This window comes from Mugil cephalus, chromosome 12, assembly GCF_022458985.1.
Source record: "Mugil cephalus isolate CIBA_MC_2020 chromosome 12, CIBA_Mcephalus_1.1, whole genome shotgun sequence".
Classification (NCBI taxonomy): Eukaryota; Metazoa; Chordata; class Actinopteri; order Mugiliformes; family Mugilidae; genus Mugil; species Mugil cephalus.
The window spans coordinates 7,045,239-7,073,012 of record NC_061781.1 but is presented as its reverse complement, the minus strand read 5'-3'; the positions used below and the strand labels follow the sequence as shown (position 1 = coordinate 7,073,012).

Sequence of the window (27,774 nt, the reverse complement as noted above, 5' to 3'; positions counted from 1 at the left end):
GCACCTAAAACAGCCCAAGTAGAAATCGCTGATGAATACACGCAGGAGCTGTTGCTTTGATGCAGGTGGAGAGAAGTAGCCCAAGTTGCATCATTAATCAAACATTAATTAAAGCCGGCACGGTGTTTTGTACTCACATGTATTCTCTGTGCGCGGAGTGCACAGCTGCTGCATTGCTGTAGCGCCAAAGGACAATGACTGATGACAGGACATCCAGCGTAGCGTCGAACTACAGCAGAAACAGGGACCAGGAAGCCAATAAGAGAAGGGAGGAGAGGAAAGTTATCACAATGGCAGCAAAAGCAAAACAAAAACAGAATCCAGTGAAATATTAATGGCAACGCAACCAAAAACGTGGACTGAACCCTATAATGCCTAATATAAAAACCTTCTGTACACAATTTGATACTTGTCATCTGCCCCCTGGTGGATTTATCCATGCTCTGCAGTCACTAGAAGGCATTAGGCAGCCATTTCCAACATGGCTGCTCCCATGGATTTTTTTTTTCTTTGCCCATTTTTAGAAAGGTTAGGGTTAGAACATCACGTATATTGTAAATGACATGTCCCTATGAATATTTTCTTTATAGAATCAACTTGTAATGACTTCATACTTCATGCATTCTGTTACAGTAAAATCGTGTTGAAAAGTTGTGTATCAGATGTGATACAGCAAGGATATACTGATTGTAGTGAATTTGTTATATCGCTGCGTAATACTGATTGTATCATTTCATGATACAATCAGTATTACGCTCGACATATTTTTTTTCTCCAAATTTTTCTAATTTAACAAAATATTTAAAGGCTAAAATGTAATTTCTGCAAGTGGAATTTTTAGTTATTTGTCTAAAATTAAAAAAATATGTAATGTGGTAGCTTATTTGCCATAAATTCCCAATGTATCAAATGATATCAAGTGACAGTGGTTATAAACCAATAGAAATTAGAAATTAGTTTCTTTTTCTTTTTTTAATAAAACAGATTTTCTGGAGTACTGTTTCATATGTCAGGCTTGTTATTTCAGAGTAGAATAAAAGCAGGTGCCTCATCTTTTAGCACATTTTCAGGTTATGTATCAGTTTCTGATTTTAAAGTTTTAAAGCTCTCTATAGTGTAAATCAAACAGGACCTACACACACAAAAAAAAGGTTAGGTAACCAGGAAACTGGTGTTGGTGTGTTACTGCCACAAGTAATTCCAAGAGATAAACTTTATTATTAATTTTATTTATGACTTTGTGCCTCATTTTCAACCTTTCTCCAGATGACCAAAGAACGCCGCGTCTCCCCTGAAGGGATGATCATAAATAATTGGTACCGTCATTATCATTTAATTTTCACAAAATGTAAAAACTGAAATAAAAATGTAGCCTTTCAACATTATACTATCAAAAGCTATGATCACTTGCCAAGATCTAACCCCTTTGCAATTAGGTTATCGCTTTCCAATTTCTAATAGCTACTTTATTAAACTGTCATCCACAGCCCAGCACTTGCTAATTAAAATGTTTAATATGTAGATAGCTGGCACGGCAGTTTATTGGTTTCTAATATTTTAATCACATCACGCTAATTACATTTCCTCTCTGTCCTGGGGTGTGGATATTTTAATTTTCCCTTTACTGCTATCGAGTCTTATATTTAAACTAATTACAGTCTTGGTCATTTCCCCTCAATAATAGGAACTCCTTTAAGAAGCTTTCTTCAGCTGAGAGCCTGCAGACCTATTTATCAAACATATGAGAAAAAAAAAAAAAAAATTGCATCTTGACATTCAACCTGAACTCGAAGCCCGGTCCCTTTTCTCTGCTCTGTTACCTTGGAGACAAAGGGACCAATAACACTTTGGTAACCGGCCTCATTAATAAATCACGAAGAGCCAAGCTATGACTAATTGATCAATGCAAATGGAGGGAAGAGGGGAACTGAAACTCACGGCAAATCCAAAAGCTGATGCGCTGTGTCTCATGAATGATACAGCTGTGGAGACAAACAGACAGACAGACACAGACAGACAGACAGACAGAGAGAACGTTAGTGATTTCTGCCATAGCTGAATACAAAATGCAATTCATTCACACCTTTCCAACTGCATTAACCATAATTACTCTGACAGTCACATTTACGATGGTTGAGAGAAGCCAGAGTTGGTGTTGTCAGTATTTTTTGTGAGTATTTCTGTATTTGCTGGTGTTGAGAGTATTTGCAACACATGTTTTGTCAAATTTGATGAAGACATTTTCCTTGTGTTTCTTGAGCTGCAGTACACTTAGCTCTCTAGGCCATACCGTACAAATAAACAAAGTAAAGTTTAAGAAATACCAGAAAATTTGCCACAACCCCAGAAACAATAGTGACCAAGGTCTTGATTATGTATCAGCATCTCAACCTACGCACTATATACACTACATGCCTAAAATCTTTAGTCAAATAAAGTAAACACAGAAAGTCTGAAAAACTGTCTATAAATGCACCGCTGTCATTATCATTTAAACATGGCATGTCTAACACGTTAGCAAACAGCCTTACTAATTCTCTGTGGGTTAATAGCAGCAACACCTTCCGGTTTGGACTTTCTGAGCAACCAGAGAACTTGCTTCGTTCTCAGCAGTTCACAGTGTCTTGTTTGGTCGATGCAAGAAACACAATTTAATGTCAACATTAACTTCTATTGAATTTAAACAGTTTAATCGAAACACCAACAGGAGTGTAGTACAGAATTGATCTGGTGGTTCAGGGGTCCACATACAGCCCAATTTGATCTCAAGTGGGCCTGATCAGTACCATAATATCATAATAACCGATCAATACAAAACTTCAGCTGTTTCCCCTTTGTTGTACGGCAAAGAAGTACATTATGACAATGTTTACATTAATGAACTATCTTTTCACAAAACATTTTATGAATAACTTGAAATTTTGAATGAAAAAAATAGTGCAATTTCAGCGCATTGCTGCCATCTTATAGTTTTATATGAAATTTTCGGGCCTGATAGGACCCACTGGTGCAGGCCTAAGGATGGGCAGTATGACCAAAATTTATCAATGTATTTTTCAAAATTCAGAGGATATCACGTTTTGGTTTTTTTTTTGTTTTTTTCATGCATAATCACATGTTCACAATGGGGACAATTATGGTTTAATTTATTGTGATACATTTACTCATATTTAAACATATTTAAACTGCTGCGTTTGTAATGTCAAAAGCACCCGTACGATACGGCTACCGTAATAATTGTAGTCTGTGCGCAACATTTTTTTCTCACTCATAAAAAGCTTTTTTATGGGGGCAACTTTTGCCAGGGGACAGGTCATCCAAACCGGGGACTGTCCCCAGATATCAGGGACGTCTGGTCACCTTAAAAATAAATAAATAAGTAAAACTACTGATACAGCATCTTTTATTTGTGACAAAAGAGTGCCACACTGAAAATGGTCCGGTCTGAAACAGTATCTTGCAGCACAACTTTCCAAACACTGTGTAATTAAGACTAGTACACCAGTATATTAAAAATTCATAACATAATGGAAAAAATACCGGTATTTGGAATGAACCCGTATACCACCAAGCCATACGTGGACCATATGTTTGACACACCTGTTGTAGATCAAAACTGGTGCATGAACAAGAAACATACTGACTGCTACAGCTTTAAATTTAGTTTCCCTACATAAAATAAGAGGAAAACAAACAAGACGTGTGGCAGCCTGTGATATTTTTGATTCTGAATTTGACGTCAGTTAACTAAAAAAAAAAAAGCAACCTTTTCAAAAGACTAAACTGAGGTTTTATGAATGGGACAGAAGGCCTGGTGCTTTCATTGCAGTGAAGCCCTCGTGTCGCACACCTGTGCTATTTCGTCCTTCAAGCTGTCCTTGTGCGCTTTGCTCTTTCTGCCTTCCCTCCTGTGTTTTCAGGACAGAGTCTCGGGGGACACCGCATCGGCAGTTAAATCACCATGGTAACAGGAGATTTGAGGGCAAGCTGGGAGTCGGTTTCAACTCGAGAAGCGAGCTTTAATCTTTTCCCTCTCCCTCTACCCAGCCAGTCTCCTGGCTAGCCTTTTCTCTCAGACTCTCACATTCTGATTTCCTTTGACACACATCGCTTTCTTTCTTTCTTTCCCTTCCGTCTGGTGTCTGTGTCTCTTTCTCTGGCAGCCATTAGTCATCCTGCTTAGATCTTGCTGCTCCACGCACACCATTTATGAATCTCCGGGGTTCAGTGCGACCCATCTGGACAGTCCAGAAACAGAGAGCGTGTCAGCTTTATTCTACCTATTGTTCAAAAACCCAATTCAGGGACTATTTAGTCTGCTGTACAGTGAGTGTCATGAATTAGTAGTGTTGTTCTTTTCCTTGCAAAAGAAATCACGACAACTGAGCCAGAGAGCAGAAATCTATCCTCATAGCTTCATAAATATAATACTATCGATCTATAGGGCAAAAAATGAGCTTGTTGTTGTTTGACCCTGCAAACATATTTTTTTTATCAGTATTTGTCATAAGCCAAGAAGCTTGTCTGCTCAAGTAAAGTATCAGCCTGTGTTATTGTCTATTAATGAAACCCTTGTTTCATCTTTTTTGTTGGGTATGCCATTACCCATGAGAATCTTCAGAAACTAACTCTGATCGTTGTTTATCACTGCTGCTCATATAGATGAGTACATGTTGAAGACAGATTGCTGCTTTATTTGGGGCATAAGCTTTTTTGGAGCGTTATATATCTACAGGGAACATACAATGATTTTGGTGTACTGAGTGTACATATAACCACCAGGAGATCAGACCATATAGTGTGATTTTTGTGTGTGTATATGCATGATGCCATTCATAAAAAGCAAACTGACAAGTGTTTGCCCCGCCTCCTCTCTAGGGAGCTTCCCAGCCGAGCCATAATCCCATCCTTGTAGGTATTCTTAATGCTCGCTGCTATGCTCAGGGGCACCCTTAGTCAAGTTTTCCGAGCTGTGTAACGCTCGTACAGCCGTATGTGTGTTCTGTTTTTAGAAACAAGGTCAAAATCTGTGATATAAAAGTTAACGTTTCATTTCTTTCTCTCTTCCAAAATTTTTTGTGTTGTGTTGTCTTTAGAGTGATTTGAGATGTGCTGTGCGTCGGGTGATGTTGGTTGTGTGGAGGGATAATTGGCTCCTGGACGTAAAAGCCTCCATGTGTGACCGTCCACATTCCAGGAGAGCTTCTGGTGTAAGCGCTCAGCGCTCAAACCTGTCGACTGAGGGGCACTGACCTTTAAACTGTCACATGTTTAACCCAGTAATATGTGTGACACGCCTCAGCAACTCATAGACAGATCAGCCACAACATTAAAACCACTGAGAACATAAGTTAATAACATTGACCATCTCGTGACAACGCAGCGTTTCTGCTGGGAAACTTTTGGACCTGGCATTCATTAATGTGGATGTTACTTAGACATGTAGCATCCACCTAGACCAGACCAGACACCCCCACCCCATAGCAGTGACACTCATGGTACAGCCCGACACAGGCACACACAGGAACAACATAGGAACAACTCAGAAAAACATGAAGAACAGCACAAGGTGTTGACCTGGCCTCCAAATTCATTAGATCCCAAACTAGATCTCCATTCTCTGCTGAGTCACGAGGGAGATGTACACAATATTAGGGAGGTGGTCATGATATTAGGCCTGATTGGTGTGTACAATTCCAAGACATGTCTAAATAACAAAGTGACCTGAAGCAACTTTTAACTTCTTCTTAATTCTAAATTCCAAGGGCATGGACAAGATTTTCTCATTATACTGGAGAGAATCTGGTGTATCACATTATCACACAGGCTCAACATAAGTAAGAATTGTGTTATGGGAATTAGTAATGGGGATTTGTTCCAGAAACAACTCTCACTGAAACAACACAGGAATAATGACACATAGCACAATGTTTAAAACCTCCTTCTTCAGACGTTAAGAGCAAATAAAGTTGGAATAAAGTTGTCGCGGATGGAAGATCACACCATGAGTGTTTGACTGTTTCCTCTGAACTTGGCACTGCATAATAAACCATTTATCTGGCGGTCTGTCTTCGGAAGCAAGCTGGAATGTTAAGCAGCGCTTACACCGTGGAAGCAGTTTGTGCAAACATGCATACACACTGGCAGTCTCTCATTGTGATATGCTTAAAATGTTCTCGAAAGAACAGATGTCCTCTCACTGCGTCTCATTGGGGAATTGGGAAGCAGCTCAGCTTCATCGCCATCTTGAGCTCATCTCTGCTGTCATTAACTTCATGTCTGCCCTGATTTTAACATGCATAATATTATGTAGGTGTGCACATGTTGGTTGGGCCAAAAAGACAGAAATCATCTCTCAATAAATCTGATAATTTGAAAATGGTAGGTTTTCATCTCGTGACAGTTATTAATTTTTCCAGTTTCTGCTCTAAAGCTCATTTCAATGTGCCAGCCGTCTGTGTGGTTACCGCCTGCCAGCAAATCGATGCCTCTCTGGAGGCGAGCAGACACTGTTCTCTGTAACATCCTCTGGGTTGTTAGTTAATCAGGGAGGCAAGCATGCGTGACCAGTGCTAACAAGACTGGGGAAACAAGGAGGGAAAGCAGAGGAGGAGCTGGTGGAAGAGGAACCTGATATCGTTGGGGGTGGTGCGGGGGAGATGCAAAGGCAGGTGTCACAAATGAATATGAACAAATATTCTATTCTATTCTATTCTATTCTATTCTATTCTATTCTATTCTATTCTATTCTAGTCTATTCTATTCTGTCCCTCATAGACCAGTCAGATGCCCTGCCTACACCTGCACAGCTTACTGTGGCTGTAGTAATGGTTACGACTTGGCAGCAGTGAGACCTAATTACCAGTAAGTTATGCAAGAACTGGAACCACTTCCAACGCTCAACATCCTCTCTCTCTAATGTTCCCTTGGCACCATTAAGAAGCAGAACATAGATGAGGCGGCATCTGATCAAACAACCTGCCGAGGTCCAACGAGCAGGATATCATAGTCATACTGAAATAGTTCTTCAGCTAGGTTGTTCTCAGCTGGAGGCCACGCTCATGAATGAAAGTATACATGATAGGGGCGTACAGTGTATAATTTTCCCAAGACTTTCCCATCTGGCAATGTCAGTGCTCACTTACCAAAGAACAGAAACATGATGGATACATATATAGTATCAAAGCACATTTACTATAGTGTGAGTGTGGCACTTTAAACTAGATGTTAAATCAATAATGAAATATATCAGGTAAAGTGTTTACCATGGTTACTGTCTTATTGTGATACTGCTCTAATATCTTTTAGTCAGCCCTCCAAAGTAAAATTAGATTACAGTTTGATTCAGTCATAACTTGTTTCATGGGTGTCTGTTGATCCACTCATGGTATTCACATTACATTCATTACAATTCATCCAGAAACATAATTACCATGGTTACCTATTATTTGTGTATGCCTAGCATTAGAATGAGGGATAATGTTCCATCTTGGCATAAAACATAGGTCCTCAATGGGGGGTCTGCGAGCCCTAGGGCATCCATGGAGGTACTGCAGGGGTGGGTCGCAAAATATTTGGTCGATTAGACATTTTTTACATATTTTTTTCATTTTCCTGCAAACATTTACAATTTTTTAAATACACTTTAACATGAATCAAACGTATTTTAATAAAGGAATAAATGGAGGCAGAAGACAGGAGATACAGGAGCTGTCTCAACGGCGAAGTGTTTCACACAGAGCGCCACACTAGCCGAGACCCGTCAATCTAAGCTTCCTGTACACAGTAGTCTCCGCCCCTGCTGAGCCAATCACAAGGCTGTATATTCTGTCAGGTTCCTCACAATTGGTCGAGAGCCTCTTAAAGTCCCCAGGTAAAATATTAGCATAAGCTAACAGTGCAGCCCACTCCTATCAGCTAACTACTGATGGATCAGTGTATCAGTATCAGACTAGTGTCTCTACTACATTTAGCTATGTTTAAATAATTTAGCTATGTCATGTACGTAGGTATGTTTATGTTTCTGGCAGTTGCATGGCCACCCTACTGTTGCACATGTTTGTAATAAAGAAATTAATATTTGAACCTGTGTATTATCTGACTAGCATAATATTGAATGCAAAATGATAATAATAATGTATATTTATAAATAGTACTATAAATAGTACTAGGCCGAGTTTAATATAGAACACATATAGTAGGTAGGGGGTCCCTACCTAATCTCTCCATCAGTTTGGGGTCCTTGGCCTGAAGAATGTTGAAGACCCCTGATATAAAACATAAAGCAAATAGGCCAAGTAGAGAGATGGTCTCTCCAAGCTACTGGAATTATATGACAGTAGCATACTCCTCCAGAGCAAACTACAAAAAAAAACCTTCAACAATGATGTTGATGATGATGTTAAAGCTATAAATCTATTTGTGTAGTCTCTGTCAACCTGTCTGTCTGTCTGCTGAGAGAACAGTACGTATAGCACTGCGGTTGGAGAGGCAATTCCTACAGCCTTCTATCCCATTATCCCTCACACCACCCCCGCTGGTGCCTGTGAGAAAAGAGTCCACATCAAATTAGGAGAATCATTCGCAATCAAATAGAATCAAATAGAAATGTAATCCTGTCCTCCCATCTTCTGCTCGAGGGCAAGAGCTCAACCACAAGATGTGAAACTCTGTAACGTTACAAGGAGCAAAGGAGTAATTGGCAGAGGTTGTGAGGGCAGCAGATGGACAGACAAATGACGGAGCGAGACAGACAGGCAGAGAGATGGTGTGGGTGAGAGAGAAACAGAAAGGTGAGAGATTAAAGCAAGAGGAACAAGAACAGAGAGAGAGATTACAGGAGCCACTCTCATGCTGCTAATCAATGGCTTTCCGAGCTTCCAGTCCAATTGAGGTGACTCATCTGCACTCTGATAAAAATAAAACAAGATCCCAATAGGCACATTTACTGAAGTTGAAGAAAACCACTTAACAATCCCAGGATAATGAAAAGGATTCAGCTTTGCGGTCCTCCCACCGGCCGTTTGTTTTGGTTTTACTGCACAATGGGGTGCTGCTAGATCTTTTATTTGCGGAGTGTAATGACAAGAAGGGAATGGTAAACAGAGGCTGGTGAGTAAATAGCCAGAGAAAGGAGTATGAGAGCGGGACAGAGAAGCGGGGAAAGAAAAGGAGACAAGACACAGAAGGAGGATAGCTGACAGGGAGGAGGAATTATGCATCATTAAGGCTGGAATAAACAAGGTTTGTATGCAAATACATGTGTCTGGGCAGAAACTGCAGCACGTGGAAAAGAACATTTTACTCTCCAGGATGCCGCAGATTTCATTGACAGAACATTCTGTGAAATGGATATTCGCAAAATGTTTTCACTCTGCCATGTTGGGATAAAAAAGCTCAAGGTGACCTCTGAATCATGATGTAAAAAAATGAATATGTAAAAATTGAAGGTATAAATATTTGCAGAATTAGCAGCTCATGTAGGGCTGCTAAGTATGTGCAAATACCCTAATATTTACATCTCAAGTAACTTCATCTGCACAAATTAGACAAAACTATCAATACATTCATGTCTCAAACATCCTCTTTCACAGATTGTGCCAGAGTGGTGCTAAGAAAAACCTCCTCATAATATCTCTTTTGCACGTTCGTGCAGAACTATTAAAAAAAAAAAAAAAAAAAAAAAAGCTGTGATTTTACCCCAGTGAGAGCTTTCAGATAACACGATGCCCCATCTGGAGTCACAGGCGCACATGCAACATACCGGCGATGGTGTGTAGGGTGTCGTGTCCTGCTGTGGCTCTCCCTTTCACACAGATGTAGAGTGAGCTCTGCGACTAATACAATACTTAAAGTTGATGCAGAGACTACAGCGGCAATGCAGACACCTGTGCAGAGCACGGACGGGCGATATGGGCTAATTTGTCACGATAAATTTTGGTATTGCGATAACGCTAAAATCCTTGTTTTTTCTGTCACTACGTTAGGTCTTCAGTTCTAAGATGGTACAAGTTGTAGTCAAATAAGTTACTTAAGCTGCTATGTCTGCAACGTCAATAGCAGCAGGACCAGCTACCGTAATAAATGTTGTTGTAGTCCGCATGCAACATTTTTTTTAATTTTTTTTTTTTATCATTCATAAAACACACAACAGCAGCTTTAGACGGGAGGCAAAATGTCCATCCAAAATGGGGAACCCAGAAATCGGGGATCTGGTCACCCTAATTTACTAGAGGATGTGAGTGCTTTCATCATCCTCTGGCTTGTGCACTTCAGGGGGTCGTGTTTGTTCTCCATCCACCTTCTGATATCCAAACCAGTTCCATAATATTGATGAGGAGCCTCGTTTAGCCGTTAGCCACAGGTGAGCTATGACTGTGAGGACATGGGGTACATCGTGCACCTACGTCATTAACTTGCATTTTGCATTTGTATAATCCCCTCATTGTGCCTGGTGTGATTAGTCATATTAACATCTAACCACCAGCTAACTAGCATAGTCAAAAACAGCAGGTAAGAAGTGATGGGATTTGCAACTACACTTCAACCAACACTTCCCCCATCTGCCATGATTGGAAGTAAAACACGAGAAGACACCAGCTAACTAGCGTAGCCAACAGCAGTGGGCAGTATGTGGCACATCATTGGGGTTTTGACGTGGGCACCTTCCTTCACTGATGTTTTGTAAATTTAGGCCCACGACACCACAAGAAGGCTTAACAGTGAGTTCCAGCGTCCTGGAGTCTACAACTACTAACTACTAAAACTACTCAGCTAGCCTTACCTAGCATGTACTACAATTTTAATACAATTAATGGGAAATTAATATCATAACATGTAAACACAATACTAGAAAGCAGGGTTGTATGAGTGCAGTATGTGTATGAGTATTTGTGTGATTACCGTACTCTATACCGTATATGTGAACTCACATGTACGGTATAGAGTATGTGTGTAGCCAGAGTGTGCTTTCATGTGTGTTTGTCTGGTCGATCTCCCCTGGGGCAGGGAGTTTCAACACAAGCCCCCAGGACGTTGCTTCCATATTAATTAAGGGATTTAAATGGACATACACCTGCACATAGCCGTCATTCAAGCACATGATCAAAACCCCTCACATGTGAAGTCACTAGCATTGATCATCTTCATTAATAGCATTGATCTCCTCACAAGCCAATGTTCTGTTGGGAAACCTTTGGTCCTGTCATTCATGTGGATGATACTTAGACGTCACGTTACTCTCTGACAGCAGCAGCCATCCCATGCAGGACAATGGAGTCTGACACACCACAAAAACTGATTAAAAACATTAAGAACAGCTAAATGTGTTGACCTGGCCTCCAAATACACTAGATCCCAAACTGATCAAGCATCTGCAGGATGTGCTGGAACAAACCTGATCCACACAGGCCCCTCCACTCAACCCATGGGACCTGAAACCCCCAACCACCAATGTCCTGGTGCCATCGGATACCCTCAGAGGGGGTCCATATCATTCCTCGCAGGGAGACCTACACAATATCATCTATTTACATAGATAGATAGATAGATAGATAGATAGATAGATAGATAGATAGATAGATAGATAGATAGATAGATAGATAGATAGATAGAAGCGACCAGCACTTGCATATAAAACATGTGCTAATCAGAACGATTGCCTGAAGCTATTGCAAGAACCTAACACACAGATACAAAGTCTTTGCCTCCTCAGCAGACACATCAGACATGGCTGCGGCCGTTTGCTCAGCTGCAAAATATTGTGTTTAATAATTCAGGACCTACTGCTCAGCTCGGCTCAGCTCTTTGCTGTGCCTTGCACTCCGGCTAAGTTCACCCTGCGGAAAAACCCTGGTGGGATACTTCCTCTCTTCCTCCTGCACCCCTTTCTCTCACTCTTTCTTTTTAGGCTCCAGCTTTTTCTGTCCTCTTCCCCCCTCTCTGTCCCCCGTGGGCGACTCCGTTGCTCACCCCTTGTCTCAGGCTGCCTTCTAAAAGAGAAATTATCTTTTTTCTTTTTTGCTCTTTCTCCTTATCTGTCCTCTTTGCTGCAGTTGTCTTCATCTTCCCATCTTTCCTCCCTGTTTCACCCAATTTTAGTTTAACCATTAATCACCGTTCTACACTACCTCCCCTCCTCTCTTTACTCCTGTCAGTCACTCCTATCGCCATCTTTTTCTTTTTGCTTCTAATTTGTCTCCTCTGTCTCCTTTCTTCACTCCTCTCTCCATTTCACCTTCCCTGCATTAACATCCGTGGTACCTCCCTCACGGTCTCCCCCACTCCATTGCTCTATCAGCCCTCTTCCCTCACAGTATTGATTTGTGCTTGTAGCGGGGCAGAACTGCACTGGATGGGCACAGCGAGGGAGGCGCCATCTGTGAGCAGCTTGGCACTGGGGACTCACTGGGCTTCGTGCAGAGATTAAGCTAGGACAAGCGCACGGCTGATTGGACTAATGCTTCCTTCACACCTGCAGGTTTTAAAGAGCTTTATCCTGGAAACGTTTTAAAAGCTTAAGGAACTTTCAGTGGCGTTCCAGGTTTTTTATCATACCAACATCTCCTGCTGAGAAACAAACGTGTCATTGTCGACCAGAGATCAATTCACTTGTGGAACTGATAATGTTATTTCAATGCTTGATAGCTGGGTACGAATTATGTCAACAAGATCTGACAGTCATGAATGGATTATGTTGGTATAATAATAAAATAACTATTCATTAATCCCTTAGTGTTCTCACAGCAGAGAGACTCACTGTGATGCATTTATCTTGTGGCAAATAATGTGACAGTAATATGAAGAAATTTATTATGAACAGACTGACTAACCTCTACAGATCTCCACTGAGCGGCAGAGAAAAGAACTGGTTGTTTCGCTGCTCCTTGGCAGCTACCAGTGCTGTAGTTTAGCAAAGGAAATGGTATTAGATCTGATGCAGGGGATACAGTGACTAAATTATTGGTCTGAAGGATAATCTACCAAAGTGACTGTGACTTTTGTCACAGTAATTAGGGTAATTTAGAGTCTAGAGGTCAATTATCATTGACACATACACCGATCAGGCATAACACTACGACCACCTTCCTAATATTGTGTAGGTCTCCCTTGTGCCAATTGTGACTCATCATAGAATGGACATGGGTCTTCTGAGGGTGTCCTATGGTGTCTGGTAACAGGATGTTGTTAGTGGGGATCTTTGGGTCCTATGGGTCTGTGGATCATTCCACAGATACTTGATCAGTTTGGGATGTGTGTGACGTAAACTGTTTGTGTGTGTGCATCCTGCTGGGGATAGATGCTGCCATCAAGGAGTGTCATTACTATGGAGTGGGGGTGTCTGGTCCGGTCTAGGTGGATGGTACATGTCTAGGTAACACCCACACAAATACCAGGTCCAAAAGTTTCCCAGCAGAACACTGAATTGTCACAAGATGGTCAATGTTCTTCACTTCTCCTCCGTGGTCATAATGTTGTGGCTGATTCTTCTCCTCTACTAAAATATAAAATTAACCAAACTTAACTGTATCTTTGTGGATTTTTCTACAAATGCACTGCAACTTGTGGTTTCTGTTATAAACAACAAAAGACAGAATTGGACTGAAAACCGAATGGGAATATCTACGGATGTGGCTCTTGTTCAGAAATGATTTGTAAAAGCCATCATGGATCTGCTTGTGAACAACAAAAAGTGAAAAACATTTCGTTCCAAAGTCACAGCAACCAGCAATTTATGTTCCATTTAAAAATAATCATTAAATGAGTAAAGAGATTAATTAAATAATGAAGCACTGTTTTAATACTGTCTGTTCCATGCTATCTCACACTAAAATGCTCTTGATAGAGCCCAAACCTCCGCCAGCATTCAGCTGGTTTCCAACTGTTAAAACTGCTCCTGTTAGAGTCGTCCTTTTCATATTGTTTGTGTTTCTCTTGCCAACTTGGACTATCTTTGCCAACTCTGGACCTATCTAGCATCGCTCAGAAGCTGACGGCAGAACAAAATGTGAAAAGTGGTGGGATTTCAAATGTCGTGGCCAACTGCCAACTGCCTTTGGATAAATGTACTAGATTTCATCTGTATATTTTACAGGATGTCTATCACTGCATATGCATAACATTGTATTATATTCAGCATGTAGAGTGAGCATGTGAGACTTTGTTTTGTTTAGCTCAAAAGTCAAGAATGAAACTCAGTCATGTGAACATGGACGACAGCTTCCTCTGCTTTTGTTGCAAGCTATTTTTCCAAGAAATAAAAAGCATTTAACTACCTCAGGAAGCACCAACAGACTGGAAGCAAGCTCTTTGCTTACACGCCATGAATGGAGTCTGCATGAACATATGGAAACTGGCAATGCATATGAAAAACAAAAAGCTAAATAGGAAGTGGCACTTCTGCAGAATGAGAAGCCAAGATGGAGCGTGGTGCTGTGCTAGCATTAAGGGGACATAGAGACATGTTTTTATTTATTTTTTGTGAGTGTGTGCAGGGACTGGAAGGGTGTGGCTGGGGAAGGGATGGGTACTTTACAGAAGATAACCGTAAGCAGGCTAGAACCACCTCTGTTTCCACTCGGTTACAACTGAGAAAAACTGAGAAAGACTGAGTGACACTGTCAGAAACAAGTTGGAGCTGATCATGTTATGTCAGCTTCCTGTTTCACTGTCACCAGAAACAAAAACCATTCCCCATATAGGGGGACATCCTGCCTCTCCCTGATTCTACAGTCACTTTGGTTGCATGATTTGTGAGCCTACAGTAGAAAACAAAGATTTAACACCCTTAGTTTGACACTTAAAGAATGAAGCAAGAACAGTGACATGGTTATTCACGTGTTCTCCTTCTGATGCACAAAATACCACATCTCCTGCTTTCGTTACATAACTGCATAACTAACTCAACACAACAGACTGTGCTTGTGACTACTTGCATCATCACCAGTCATCATTAATTTTTTCCCCTCTCCTTTATTTTTTAAAATTGCTCCAGAAAAAGAAATCAAAAGGAAGACAGAAAATAGAACATTCAAAGTTACATAACTCGATTGTTTGTGTTTTAGTTAAACGCCGCCTAATTATAACGAGCAAACAAACAAACTCAATGAGTCCTTCCACTGGGTGCATCAGAGCAGGAGCTGGCAGGAACTTGAAGTGATCTCCCCACAGTGGAACTGTTCACCTAACTAATTTATTTTCAGGGTTCCCTGGCAGCAATACAGGGAGTAATAATTTATAGATATCTGTGCTTCATTATGCCAAACTGCACACTAAAACTAAACTAGACTAGATTTAAGTTCCACTGGAGAGTGGGCGAGAAAAGCAATTGCTACAACAAATGCTCAGACAAACGTGGAACGGTCCACAGTCCGCGCCACATGAAAACCACAGGTGCGAGGACATTGAACACAGGGCATACATGTGTGTGCAGGTTCTCCTGACATACATTTGGCTTATGGCAGAATGGATTCACCTGAGTCTGACTTAGCTTCACGTGACGAGGTCGATAGGACACCTGAGCCACTGCGCTAGCTGCATGTCTGTCTGTCCAGCTCCTCGTCCAGTGATCCTACATGTGGTGAGGTTGGAGGAACTTATGTTTGAGATTTAAATACAGTTAAAATGGTAAAAAAAGAAAAACAGAAGCAGACAACGTTCAGCAGAGTCAGAGGTTCTTTTTAACCACAGATGTGTTTTTCTGCCGTTAGCAGCAGGATCAGGCGCTGGAGCAGAGTTAGAAATTACTAGGGTTTTTTTTTTTTTATCATTATATTTCTGAGTTAAATATTAAACATAATTCCCTCCAACCTCGCCACAGACACTCACTTGAGAGCTGTGGCAATTTAACGGCACCTCTTTGTGTCGATATCAGCCAATTTCTTCCGACAACTCAGCTTAAGAACATTTTCTTTCTACAAAGCAAACAAACTACGATGAGGACAAAAGGTGAAGGCATGCAGCAAAATGCTCATTTCTTACTGATCACATTTAAAAACTAATGTAAATGTTGTTTTTTTTGTAGGAACACACGTATTTTCATATGCAGGCATAACATTATGACCACTGACAGGAGAAACATTGTCCATCTTTTGACAACACGATGTTCTGCTGGGAAACTTTTAGACCTGGGATTCATGTTGATGTTACTTAGACATGCACCACCCACCTAGACCAGACCAGACACCCCCAACCCATAGCAGTGAGACTCCATGATGGCACACAAACGGTTTAGGAACAACTCAAAAAAACATGAAGAACAGTAGGCGTTGATCTGACCTCCTAATTCACTAGATCCCAAACTGATCAAGTATCTGTGAGATGATCCACAGGACACAACTAGCAACTTATTCTATTCCCAGACACCACAGGACACCCTCAGAAGACCCATGTCCATTCTCTGATGAGTCACAACTGTTTTGGAGGCACAAGTAAGGCCTACACAATATTAGGAAGGTGGTCACAATGTTGTGCCTGATTGGTGTAGTTGAAAAGAAGGTTGTGACCACAAACAGAAGCACAAATAGAAGAAGAAACAAAAGAGAGTGCGTTAGGATCTTGAGATGATGTTAATATTTTTTCTCCTGTCAGTTAGTATCGGCCATGTTTAATGCTGTCTGGTCTGAAGGACTAATGACTACAAATATTCTAATGCACTCAACAAGTACAACAATGTACATACAAAGAGGAGACTCTTTTTCTCCTCAGGAGGCTGAAAGAACAAGGTAAATGTTGTTTGTTGAAAGAGACATGTGGCAGACAGATAGAAACGCCGCCTTTTTTGCATGAGCGTTCAAAGCTTTTTGTCTGTTTGAAGACCTTCTCAGTTTCGTCATTTCGCATAAACTTTTTTTCTAATGTGAATCTATCTGCATTAAGGAGACAGTCCCACGCTTTGTTTTTCACACCTTCGAAGACAGTCACACATTGTCCCATTTTCCATGCTTTTTTGTCACGCTCGTTATTTAAGGGGCCTAGTATCTGATATAATTTTACACACTGGTGGCAAAACAACTTTTCTGCAGATTCAGTTTCAGCTGGCATTAAAAGCAAATCCGTTCACTCCCCTGCGTGCGTGTGTCATTGTTAGCGCATTCAATATGTTGGTCCCTCTCGCTGACCTTCAGGAGGTGCTGATTCAGACATAACTCTAGCGGGGATTCGTTTTCAGCGCGCAGAGATTTGACAGAAAAAAAACAACAAAAAAAACAAGAGAAAGTGAGACGGTGTGAGACTGACAACAGAGGGATGTGTGCGTCTTATGAAAATCTATACGTGTGAGGTTGTGTGCGCGTTAAAACTGAGAGATTGCAGTAAACAGTGCTTTGTTTTTGCAGCTCTGACCACAATGTATTTCCCCCGCAGTTTAATAATGAGCTCTGTGGAGACTGCTCTGCATAATCAAATTGAAACGCTCTGAGACGTACAGAGATCTAAGAGATGCTCGCGCAATAGTTCACACACACACACACACACACACATCACACACGCACGGAGACATGTGAGCTGCCGTTAGTTCGAGGTATAAAAACAATTTCAGCTGTCAAACAGCAATTACTGTGGGATTTTTGTACATAAATAAATAAAATAAATGTGAAAGCTGAAATAAATATTAGGCTTTTGGGAAATGTTATGTTTGGAGCTGCTACCTCTAAACTGGTCGTGACGCAGCCACACAACAATAAGCAGCAAAACAGAGAAAAAAATAAAAAGAGAGAAAAAAAAGTTTTATTTCAGCCCATAAGAACTCACACTGTGTGAACAATCTGCATGCTCGGCTACACACATGGGCATATTACTGACATTTGGAAGAGGGCACGCTAATCTTTTTATTATCCATTCATATGTGTGACCTGTGTTTAGAGTGTTGGGTTTAATAGTCTATATTTCACTGTTTTATCCTCCGAGTCAAAATCTCATTATGGTGACACGTACCGCAAATAAATCTGAAAACCAAACACGGTGGCTGCTAATTGGTGCCATCACAGTCAGGGTGATTCATGCGTCCCAGAAGCTTCCAATTTAATTTTTTAGACTGAACAAAACAAAACAAGATTACCTACAGAGGAAGAAACGTCCTATCGCGCAAATTATGTTGTTGGACAGAACAAACCGTAGCTGTAAAGATAATCCAAGCGTTGAATTAAATCAGAGAGAATCAGCTGACGATGGTGCATGCAGTGAAGAGGTCGTAAACGTTATAAAGATAAAGATTTTTACCCAGCCTGTCGTGACAAAGAATGTCATTTATTTACAGCAACACTTTTTCTCCAGGTGGTCATAATGTTATGCCTGATTGCACATTGCATTCACACTGTTTCGTCATCATCAGTTGAAATAATTTGTTTTCTTTGTCTTTGGGTTACTGTTTCGGGTCAGGCCAACAACGTGTGACTATGGGTGGAGCTGGGTTAAATGTAGAGGCCCAGGAAATAGACCAGATCATGAGCAGTGACATCATGGAGATGTTTCATAGCATTAGGTTTTTCATTAGTTGTTTGTTCCCCTTTTGTTTCATTTTGTTTGGTCAGTTAAGAAATATGATAAAATAGCCACAGTCTAGATATTTGTATATATAATGTGTTCACACAAGGGCAAATTTGTATACCTTACAAACTGAATGACTAGCAATGGTGAGGAAACGGGTACAAAATGAGAAATTAAGCATTTTGTTGTCTACTGCTACTGCTACAAAGAGGATCAACAGTGTGGTTACATTGCCAGTCAAAGGGTTAAGTGAACTTGTGCATCGTTGACTGCTGAGTCCCCGACAAGAGGCAGGGAAAGTAAACACGTTATGTCAGTAAATGGTATCAGGGACTTGGGTATATCTGTGTTTTCTATTTCTGGTTTTGCATCTCACAAAAAATAATGTGGTTACAATCGTCTAGATGAACAGTGTGACAAACAGTCCTGTCATGGCAACAGGCCTCCAGCTCCATCACCATTCGCCGTGGCAACAACAGCACAGAAGGCGCTGATTGGCTCCTCAGCTGAAAGTGTGTGATGTATTGGGCTCAGAAGTGTTTTGCAGTCGGGGGAAAGTCGCTGAAGCAGTCATAGCTCGAACTGCAGTTGAAAAAAGTAACAAGGAAGATCTAGAATTACACTCTGCCTCGAGAGAGTATTTTGTGCGACGGCGTGGTGACAAAACTCTTCCACAATCCTCCAAAAAGAAATCTGATTGTGACTAATCACCGCTCAGACGAAGCATCTCCTCGATATCTGAATCATGTGCTTTGAAACTTCCTATCCATTATCTTGCCTGAAAACTCTCTTGTTTTGACACATTTGCTGTGGCTCTGTTTGAAGAGTCGTTGTCACAGTGAAGCTAACCCACATTCAGCCGAGCAGCTGCAGCCCAGTTTCACTCATTCAAACAACTCTGCACCCACTACACTCTCTCGTCTTGCTTAAAAATGAATGAGGGGTGAGTCATGACCAGCGACGATTCCCATCTATTTTGGTTCTGGGCTGCTGTCACTTTCTATTACCCTTCGTTTCTACCTCCTGAAAGAGTTAACAGGCAACTGATAAGAACACCGCGTTTGACTGTGAACTGTTCTCATCACAACACTGTAAAATATGCTGCGGTCATGGCACCCCTGGAGTAAACCAGGGGAAATGTTTTGGTTGTGTGGTTTACTTTAAGCATGCCATAATGTAGTCACAGAAGCATTATGGTCAAAGTAGTAGGAACAAACATTTATATGCAATATATAGTGTTACTGACATACCACATGTGTTTACTAGCCACTTCATGAAGTACTCTAAACGCATTCAGACATAACAGTCCTGCACCAGTTTTAGCTTTGTATTCAGCATTTGGCTAAAATAACCGAGAGAGATGTTAATTCAGTTGTGTTTTCATTTTGTAGTTTAGTATTGTAGTGTAGTAGTATTGATTGCATTGGTTGTACTGACACATATTTCTATTATTTTAACAACCTGTGGGCTAGACTAAATAACAAAGGCACTTATTCAATCTAGTTTAACAGCACCACAAACCACATCCTCCAAAATGATTTTTCATTGGTCGCCTGTTCCCCTTTTGGTTCATTTTGTTTGTTTGGTCAGTTAATTGAGCCAACATCTGCTTCCTTTAACCCTTTGACTTCCACACTAGGAAATATGATAAAATGATTAAATATTCATTTTTAACCTATATTAATAGCGTGCACAGCAAACTGAGTATTCTGACACATCATTATCAGAATGCTCACATGATTCATCCAGGTGAATTACCTCCTTTCTGATGCCGTTTCAACATAAACTGAACATTAGAGCAGTGGTGAAGCTAAGATTTAGTGAAGCGATGTCATATTAGAATGCATTTGTTTCATTAGCGTACCTAATGAAGTGCCCGGCGAGTGTATATATCAAACCGGAAAGCACTGAGCCAAGTACAGTACAGTGGAGTGTGACCTGAGTCACCTATTGTTCGAGCACACAGTGGTTACAGTATATCAGGCAAGTATCTGAGGCTGTCTAGAAAGGGTATTAAGCTAAAAAATGAGAAATGTTTGGGAGTCAAGGTTGCAGTTGTGGAAACAAAGGCAAGATGAGCTTTAGTTGCTGGCAGCAGGGGAGGTCTAGCTACTCAAACTTATAAATACCAGGTACTGGAAGAAGAGAAACGTGTCATATTAAACCTAGAAAGCCATTCTAGACGTACTTTATTAACAGAAAATTCCACTTTCTTTACAAAAGAGAGAGTATTTATTTTATTTCTTCTTATTATAGAATAAATTTCATTGTAAAAAGCACTGAAAACATTGAAGGCAGAGCTTGGATGTGTTTGGATCTTTATTTTTTTTTTGCCTCTCAACCATTCCAAACAAAAATCAATGCAAAACAGAGACAAATCCAGCTGCAAGCTCTTAGTAAAACCATTCACAATTTCTCCCCCACAAACATCTAACATGTTTGAAATTTAGAGGCCCAAATTCCAAAACAAGCTACACACATGTATGAACAGGAAAATAATTATCGAGTTACGCCGATCTTCTCACACTTCACAAGTAACACTTCCAGTGACTCTGGCAGCGTGTTGTTTTTGCTCTGATCTTGAAAATTAGATTTGGCTGTGACGTCTTATGGCGTGCGTGCTCGGCCTGAACGAGTGAGGGGGTTCTGCTTTAGATACAGTGTGTGCTTTCAGAGCTGGAGCGGAGCTGGGCAGCAGACGAGGGACACTACGTTGAATTTCATCAGAGATCCTTTTACAGTTTTTGTTTCTGTTGCATTTGTTGAGCTGAGAGAAGAAAAACTGACAACAGCACGAGTATAAAAGACATATATAAGGCAAACATGCGGGATCTAACAGGCCTCTGATGGTCTTTGGTTCTATACAGTGCAGTACTTTGAATCACTGCTCCAGGATTGTTGTTGGGCTTTTACAGTATTTTTTTTTCTTTTTTTGCCAAAAGAATTTTGCCAAGTCATTCACACCAGTCTCTCACTTAACAGACACACACCTACAGTTCAGTGTCTTAATGCACTGAAGCATCTTTTCTGTGGGCCGTCCATTCAGTAAAAAATCCTGAGTCACTGCTATAAAAGACTACGGAGGTTTTAAAAGAAAATCTATTTCTGCTTTACCAGCAAGTTTCATGTGTTTAGATACAATATTGTTTAGATAACACGCCCTCTCCTTCTCTCTCTCTCTCTCTCTCTCTCTCACACACAGACACACACACACATGGGCAAAGGCACTCACAGTCACAACCCAAGTTGCCTTGGCTGTCTCGCCAAGAGGTGAAAGATAATTGAGTGCAAATTAGTCTCCTGTTTCAAGTGTGTGTGTGTGTGTGTGTGTGTTTGTGTGTGTGTGTGTGTGTGTGTGTGTGTGTGTGTGTGTGTGTGTGTGTGTGTGTGTGTGTGCATGTATGTCTTGACCCGATATATTCGTGAACGTGGCCCTGCTTCTTGGGGGATACAGACCCCAAGAATGAACAGACTGAGACAAAACTCTGGAAAACCACCAATTGATTTCACCTGGAAATGAGACTATACAGGTACATTTCAGATAAATAATAAACCAGTGTTCATTTCAGGTTAATTTCATTTATTTTGCTCTGGGCAGAATAAATAAACCTAGTCTGCAATTAAAAGCTGCTTGCCTGACATGGCTCACTGCATCTGATGACTAGTTATACCGGTCTGCCTGACAGAATCGATGCGTTGCTTTGACTGGACTCAGTGCAGAGGAGGGTTTCTTTGTTTGTTTGCCAACCTCGACTGAGTGGGTGGCGGGTCACTTTCTGCTCACATCTCAAGACAAGGATACTATGATTCAGAGGTGGAGAAAACAAGTGATCCCAAAACTGCCAAATGTACCACATGTAAAGTGTGGATCAGTGCTCCAGGGCATGTTGCACCTAGGAGGTCAAATGTGCATATGCATCTCTGTTTTCTGGAAGTCTGTAAAATTCACCAGAACCAGACGGGCCACTTTAACAGCTTCTGTGGTTAAAGAATGAAAATATATACGGTTGAACTGTTTCACATACAGGGATACGCCGCCCCCGTGTGAAATTTAGTCACTCACCGTATTCCCCAGAGTTACCCAGAGGATAAGTGAGAAAAAGCATTTTTAAATTGGCCCAGGCGTTGTCGTAATCCGGCAGCGCAACTGTTAGCTTTAGCTTAGCATAGGCGTTGTAATGTCATGTTGCCAATTAGCCAGTCGTTAGCAAAAGTGATAAATGAAGTCAAGAATTTTCCTAATTACTTCTTGTGACCTGTGCATTCACATCGAGTACAAATGCCAATGCAATTAACACGAAGGGATTGGCTAGGGCAGGTATACAGTAGAGTTGGGACTGTGCCTATACCACGCAGCACCTGAAAACCCCCAACTTCCGTCAACTCACCAGCGTGACTAGTTTTCAGGAAAATTTTTGAGTGGCACTGGACTTGAATCCCCACGGAGCATTACAGCAGAAATAAACATGTTTACAGCCTGGTAAGAAAGTGATTTTCATCTAAAGAGCAAATGTCTGTGTTTAATTGCATGGAGGTGAATTTTTATATAACTCACCTGTTTAAATGACATAAAGGCCTAAAACTATCCATATTTTTGGGTGTGGCCACTTGGACTGACTATTCTATTCTATTTATGCTCCACCTCATTTAAAATTCAAGTTAGGTGGAGGAGGCTGATATGGAATGCTGCCATGACTGGTGTATCCATCTTTACATACGTCCAATGACTGATATAAAATGAAATTTCCATCGTTCCAACTGTCTTTACATTAAGTCCCTCTGCTAATAAAACAGGTCTAACCCTGTTTGTAGTACACAGGGAGGGATAAACAGTGTGAGGTGCTGACATCGCTTTCACCAATTACACTTCGCTGCTCCCCGAAAACAGATAAGGAGATGGAAATTGGCCTGCGGAAAGGAAGACAAATAGGTTGACCCCTCCTTCTTGAATTCACTTCCGCTTCCCCTTACAGTTTATATACGTGTTCCATCGGCTCAACAGTATGGGGCTCAATAAAACATTCATGCACTAAGGGAGAAAATTAGGCTTTCCCGAGCCACTTTCCCTGAGGCCACCCTAGCCAGTTCCCAGGTTACAAATTACAGTGTGAGGAAGCCCAGGCCTCTTAGTAATGGATCCATGGCAAGCATCAGTTTACCATCGATCACAGTGGAACTAGATGTTGGCTGCTCGGGGAGTTTTGCTGCATGTTCTTTTGTGTTCTGCCCCTGAATAAGGCGACACAGTAGCTAAGCAGCCCAATAAAGATGTAGTCGGTGAATCATTCATTATTGAAAAGGATTCTCTTATTATGGAAAACCACTAGAGGACAGTAGAAAGTGGATGATAAGTTTAATGTGATATATTTCCTTATCTTGTTGAGCTATAATGAGATTGGCTGGTGAGTGGGATTGCTGTTGCGAGGTGAGAAGCAAGCAACAAGAGAAGTCCTATGTTCGGATTAACAGAGCGACTGTACAAAGAGATGGGTGAACCCTTTGTGATATTCTTGAAGAGCAGTTTTGAAGCTCTGTGTGTGGGCTGAGGCCTCCGCCGTCTTTCAAGAGCCTGACACAGTCCAACGTCCAGACAGTTAAAAAAATGGGCAAAGAGTTGGAGTGTGAATGGAGCTAACAACTTGTGATGGTGCTTGCATGTGCATAGCGTCAAGCCTTGATATATTTTAAATGAGTCGGTCATATAAAAGTTCCTACAGCTACAGTTATCAGGAATTAGCTATAGGGACGCAAATCCAAATAATTTTGTGGTCTTAGTTTGGAACCTCTCCAAAAGCTTTCCAACTGGAAGATCTTTTAAATGTGTGACGTGTATGTGTGTCCAAAACAGTTTTTGGACAACCGTATAATTAATCATGAAGAGAATCGTATTTTTATCTGCCTTGAAACAGGACCTCTGGAGGAGGTATAAGCCCCAGTGGGGATTAACTTGTTTTAGCATGCTAATGGACAAACTAAGATGGTTATTGTCAAAATTATCAGTAAATGCCCACTGTTGAGGAAGTCAATTTACGAATGAATACAACATAGTATGGGAAACATTAAACTCCCACCATCAACTTCATTCTTAATGAATTCAGTTTCAGCACAAACATGCTTAGTCTAGCAGTGAAACGTGACACCTTGACACCGGATACGTGGAACATCACGGCCACGCTGTGCGACGGACAAGAACTACCCGGAACACACTTTCACTCACTGCGCGAACACTCTCCTCTGACTCCTTTGTCTGATCACACTTGCGCTTCCTCACTTCTCTGGCTCACCAGTGAAGAGTAAAAATAGTCAAGTGGTGCTGACTGATAAAAGATGGTGTGAGGCAGCCTAGAGAGGCCGTCCTATAATTATGCCACAGATGGAGAGATTTTGACAGCCAAGCAAATACACGGATAAAACACTCCAGAGCATCTGATAAAAGTGCCTACCCAGAGTTCCCTGACACATCAACAGCAAGGGGAGCTGTGTCGGAGAAGTACTTTTATAAAGCACTGTACACACACTTGCAATGAAACATACAGCGATATTGCTGAGAGATTCTCTTTTTATTTGAAGTTTTTCTTTATCCATTATTACAGCAGAAGCACTGAGAGACAAGGATGACGTGCATTAATGTTCAGAAAACATCTAAGGTGTTTAAGGATCTTTTTTTCATTCTCATTTGAAAAGTTAAATATCATTTCTTGCATCTGTCCAGCATTTACACCGCAGGGTTTACAAAACTGTTTCTCTTCAGAAGTGGATCTATAGTGCAGAGTTGCTGAAGTGAGGTGGGATATCCTCAGTGGCTTCATTTTTAAATGTGCCGTAGGTGCCTTTTCATATTGACATCTGCAAATGCTCAGTAAAAATAATTCAGAAACAATATCCGGAAACATTATACAACAACCTGCTTAGAGTGTTTGGTTTTGGTTTTCAGACTTTAAGCATCCATTTAAGGCAAAAATATTTTAATCAAACAAAATGATGGCACATGGGGGACTACAAACAAGAGAGTGGTTGAGCTTTTCTCTTCATCGTCACTTCCCGATTACTGCCAATAAAATACCCCATCACTGCTCTGTTTGCCTCAATGTCACATAGTCAAACAGAGCCTGACCTGCACCACAGAGTAGGAGACTTGAATTATTGGAATGGCTGCTGCGGAGTCACCCCGGCCCATTAACCACGACAAACCTTGGAGGCGGCGCGGTTGTAAAATCTGACAGCCTGTCACAAACTACAGGTAGGATCAGACTGTTAATGTACTGTGAAACATAAACAGAAATACATTCAGCATGGGTCTGAGCGGTGATGCTGAGATCACACAGAATTACGATGGTATAGCCTGAATGTCAACAAAATTGCTCAATAATTACAGAAGGGGAGAAGGATGAGATGACAGTGTTAGAGAAGAATTGCCAAAACTGCTAAAAGGAGTGTCTTTATTTAATGACAGCTACAGAGACGATAAAAGAGAGGAAGCATGGCTTCCCTTGGCCTCCAGGAGAAAACGCCACTGATATGTTCTCACCTACTGGAAACCCATTAGGTTCAGGTGAGAGGCTGCTTGACTGGGTGGAGTGTGCAAGAAGAGGAGGACTGCTAGGCTGATTGAGTATCAGTTCTGGATGTATCTCAGGGAACCCTTGGGACCATGGGGTACCCATGTCGCGAGGTGAATGCAGTCTGTCAGCCAAGGGTAGCGCTCATAGTTGCTGACTTGAAAGTGGCAGACACAGCCTTACCCCAACTGGGTCAGGCTAGCTAGCTCTGGGGTTGGGCCTTGCCGCACAATGTCCAGCTTTTGCTGGAATGTCTGCCCTGAAACTGGCTTTCTAAGGAGATATGCAACCAAGTCGATAGTCTCCCTTCTGCTATCACGGTTTAAAAATGATTTCCTTGTGCAGCTCAGAACAGATGAACATGAACCGCTAGCTTGGCTCAGACAGAGTAGCACTCTGACCCTCCAATCTGATCGAAACGCTAACGATACCCAAAGAAGGCCTAAGAATACGAATGTGACTTGGTTATAGGAACAGCGTCGTGACTCCGGCAACACATGATGGCCGAAATATGATTGGATAAAGGCTATAATGTAATGTCACACTACCAGAAGCACCACAGCTGAGAGACAGACAAGCTGTAAAATGAAAGGAAAGGGCTACCGAGAATAATTTACTCCATGAGTGTCAGAGGAGGTTAGGGTAGAGGTGAGGACCCAAATGCAGGGCAATAAGGATGAGGCAAGGAATCCGGGAAAAGGGTTTTTTAATGAAAACAAACAACAGTACAACAGAAGGCGCTGCAGACAGGCAGGTAAACCCAAAGTACAAAAGTCAAAAGAATCATGACATGGCATGGAAACAAGGACCGTCGATGAGGTAACATCAAGGAAGGTAACACAAACGACGTGAAAAGGAACAAAGGGAAGGCAAGGCTATAAATACACATGAGGGCTGAGGGATGATAAGACACAGGTGAGACGAATGACAAAAATCAAGAGGGGTGAAACCAATGAACAATCAAGAGACGTGAGGAAACGCAGGCAGGAAATCCAGAACTTAACACAATAAAACAGGAAACACAAAACATAACACAGACAGACATGACAAACCACAAGGAGACATGACAGACAGCAAACTACGAACTTGAAAAAAATAAAACAGGAAACTCCAAAACATGATCACAAAATAAAAGACAGACATAAACCATGACAATTAGACTTTGCATGGACCTTTTATTCAGATGCTGGCAGGGTAGAGTCAGTTTAATTTTTTTGTCAGTTCTCATATAAAGTTCCTCCAGGTGATGTCCGGCATGTGTGTAAAGCAAGTTTACGTGTGCCTGCTTCCGCATTCCTAATTCCTTCAGTTTAATCACAAGGTCCCACTGATGATTGAAGCTGTGTAACATACCGTGCTTACATGACCACATGGTGTCCACTGAACATCAATGGTTTCCAGGACAGCGCAGGTGAATTCAAACACATATGCACACTCGTTCAAAGGCTTTCTAGACAGACACAACCAAACTAGTGCAGCTCAATCTATTTAATCCTGCTCACGTCCATTTCCTACATTCTTCAACATCTCTTTGTTTTATATACTGCGCATATCTGGCGTCTGACTCAAAGGCGTGTATGGTGTGTAGTATAGGGGGTACATAATGACAAACAATCGACAGACGAATGATGGACCAGGCTTGGCTGATGGATGGAGGGTAATGAACAAGCCTAACAGAGAAGAAGGAAACTTTGTAGTTAGAGGGGGGAACACTAGGGCCGTGATTTATAAC

At 41.3% G+C, this 27,774-nt stretch overlaps 1 protein-coding gene across 1 annotated transcript in view; it reads right to left on the bottom strand.

Moving 5' to 3' along the window:
• LOC125018157 (transmembrane protein 163-like) overlaps positions 1-27,774 on the bottom strand; it is a 62,643-nt gene that overhangs the window by 14,145 nt on the left and 20,724 nt on the right. Inside the window, exons 3-4 of the mRNA XM_047601894.1 lie at positions 1,939-1,982; positions 138-229 (exon numbers count right to left, since the gene is read on the bottom strand). Of these exons, the coding sequence (XP_047457850.1) occupies positions 138-229; positions 1,939-1,982 (136 nt within the window). The remainder of the gene's footprint in view (positions 1-137; positions 230-1,938; positions 1,983-27,774) is intronic.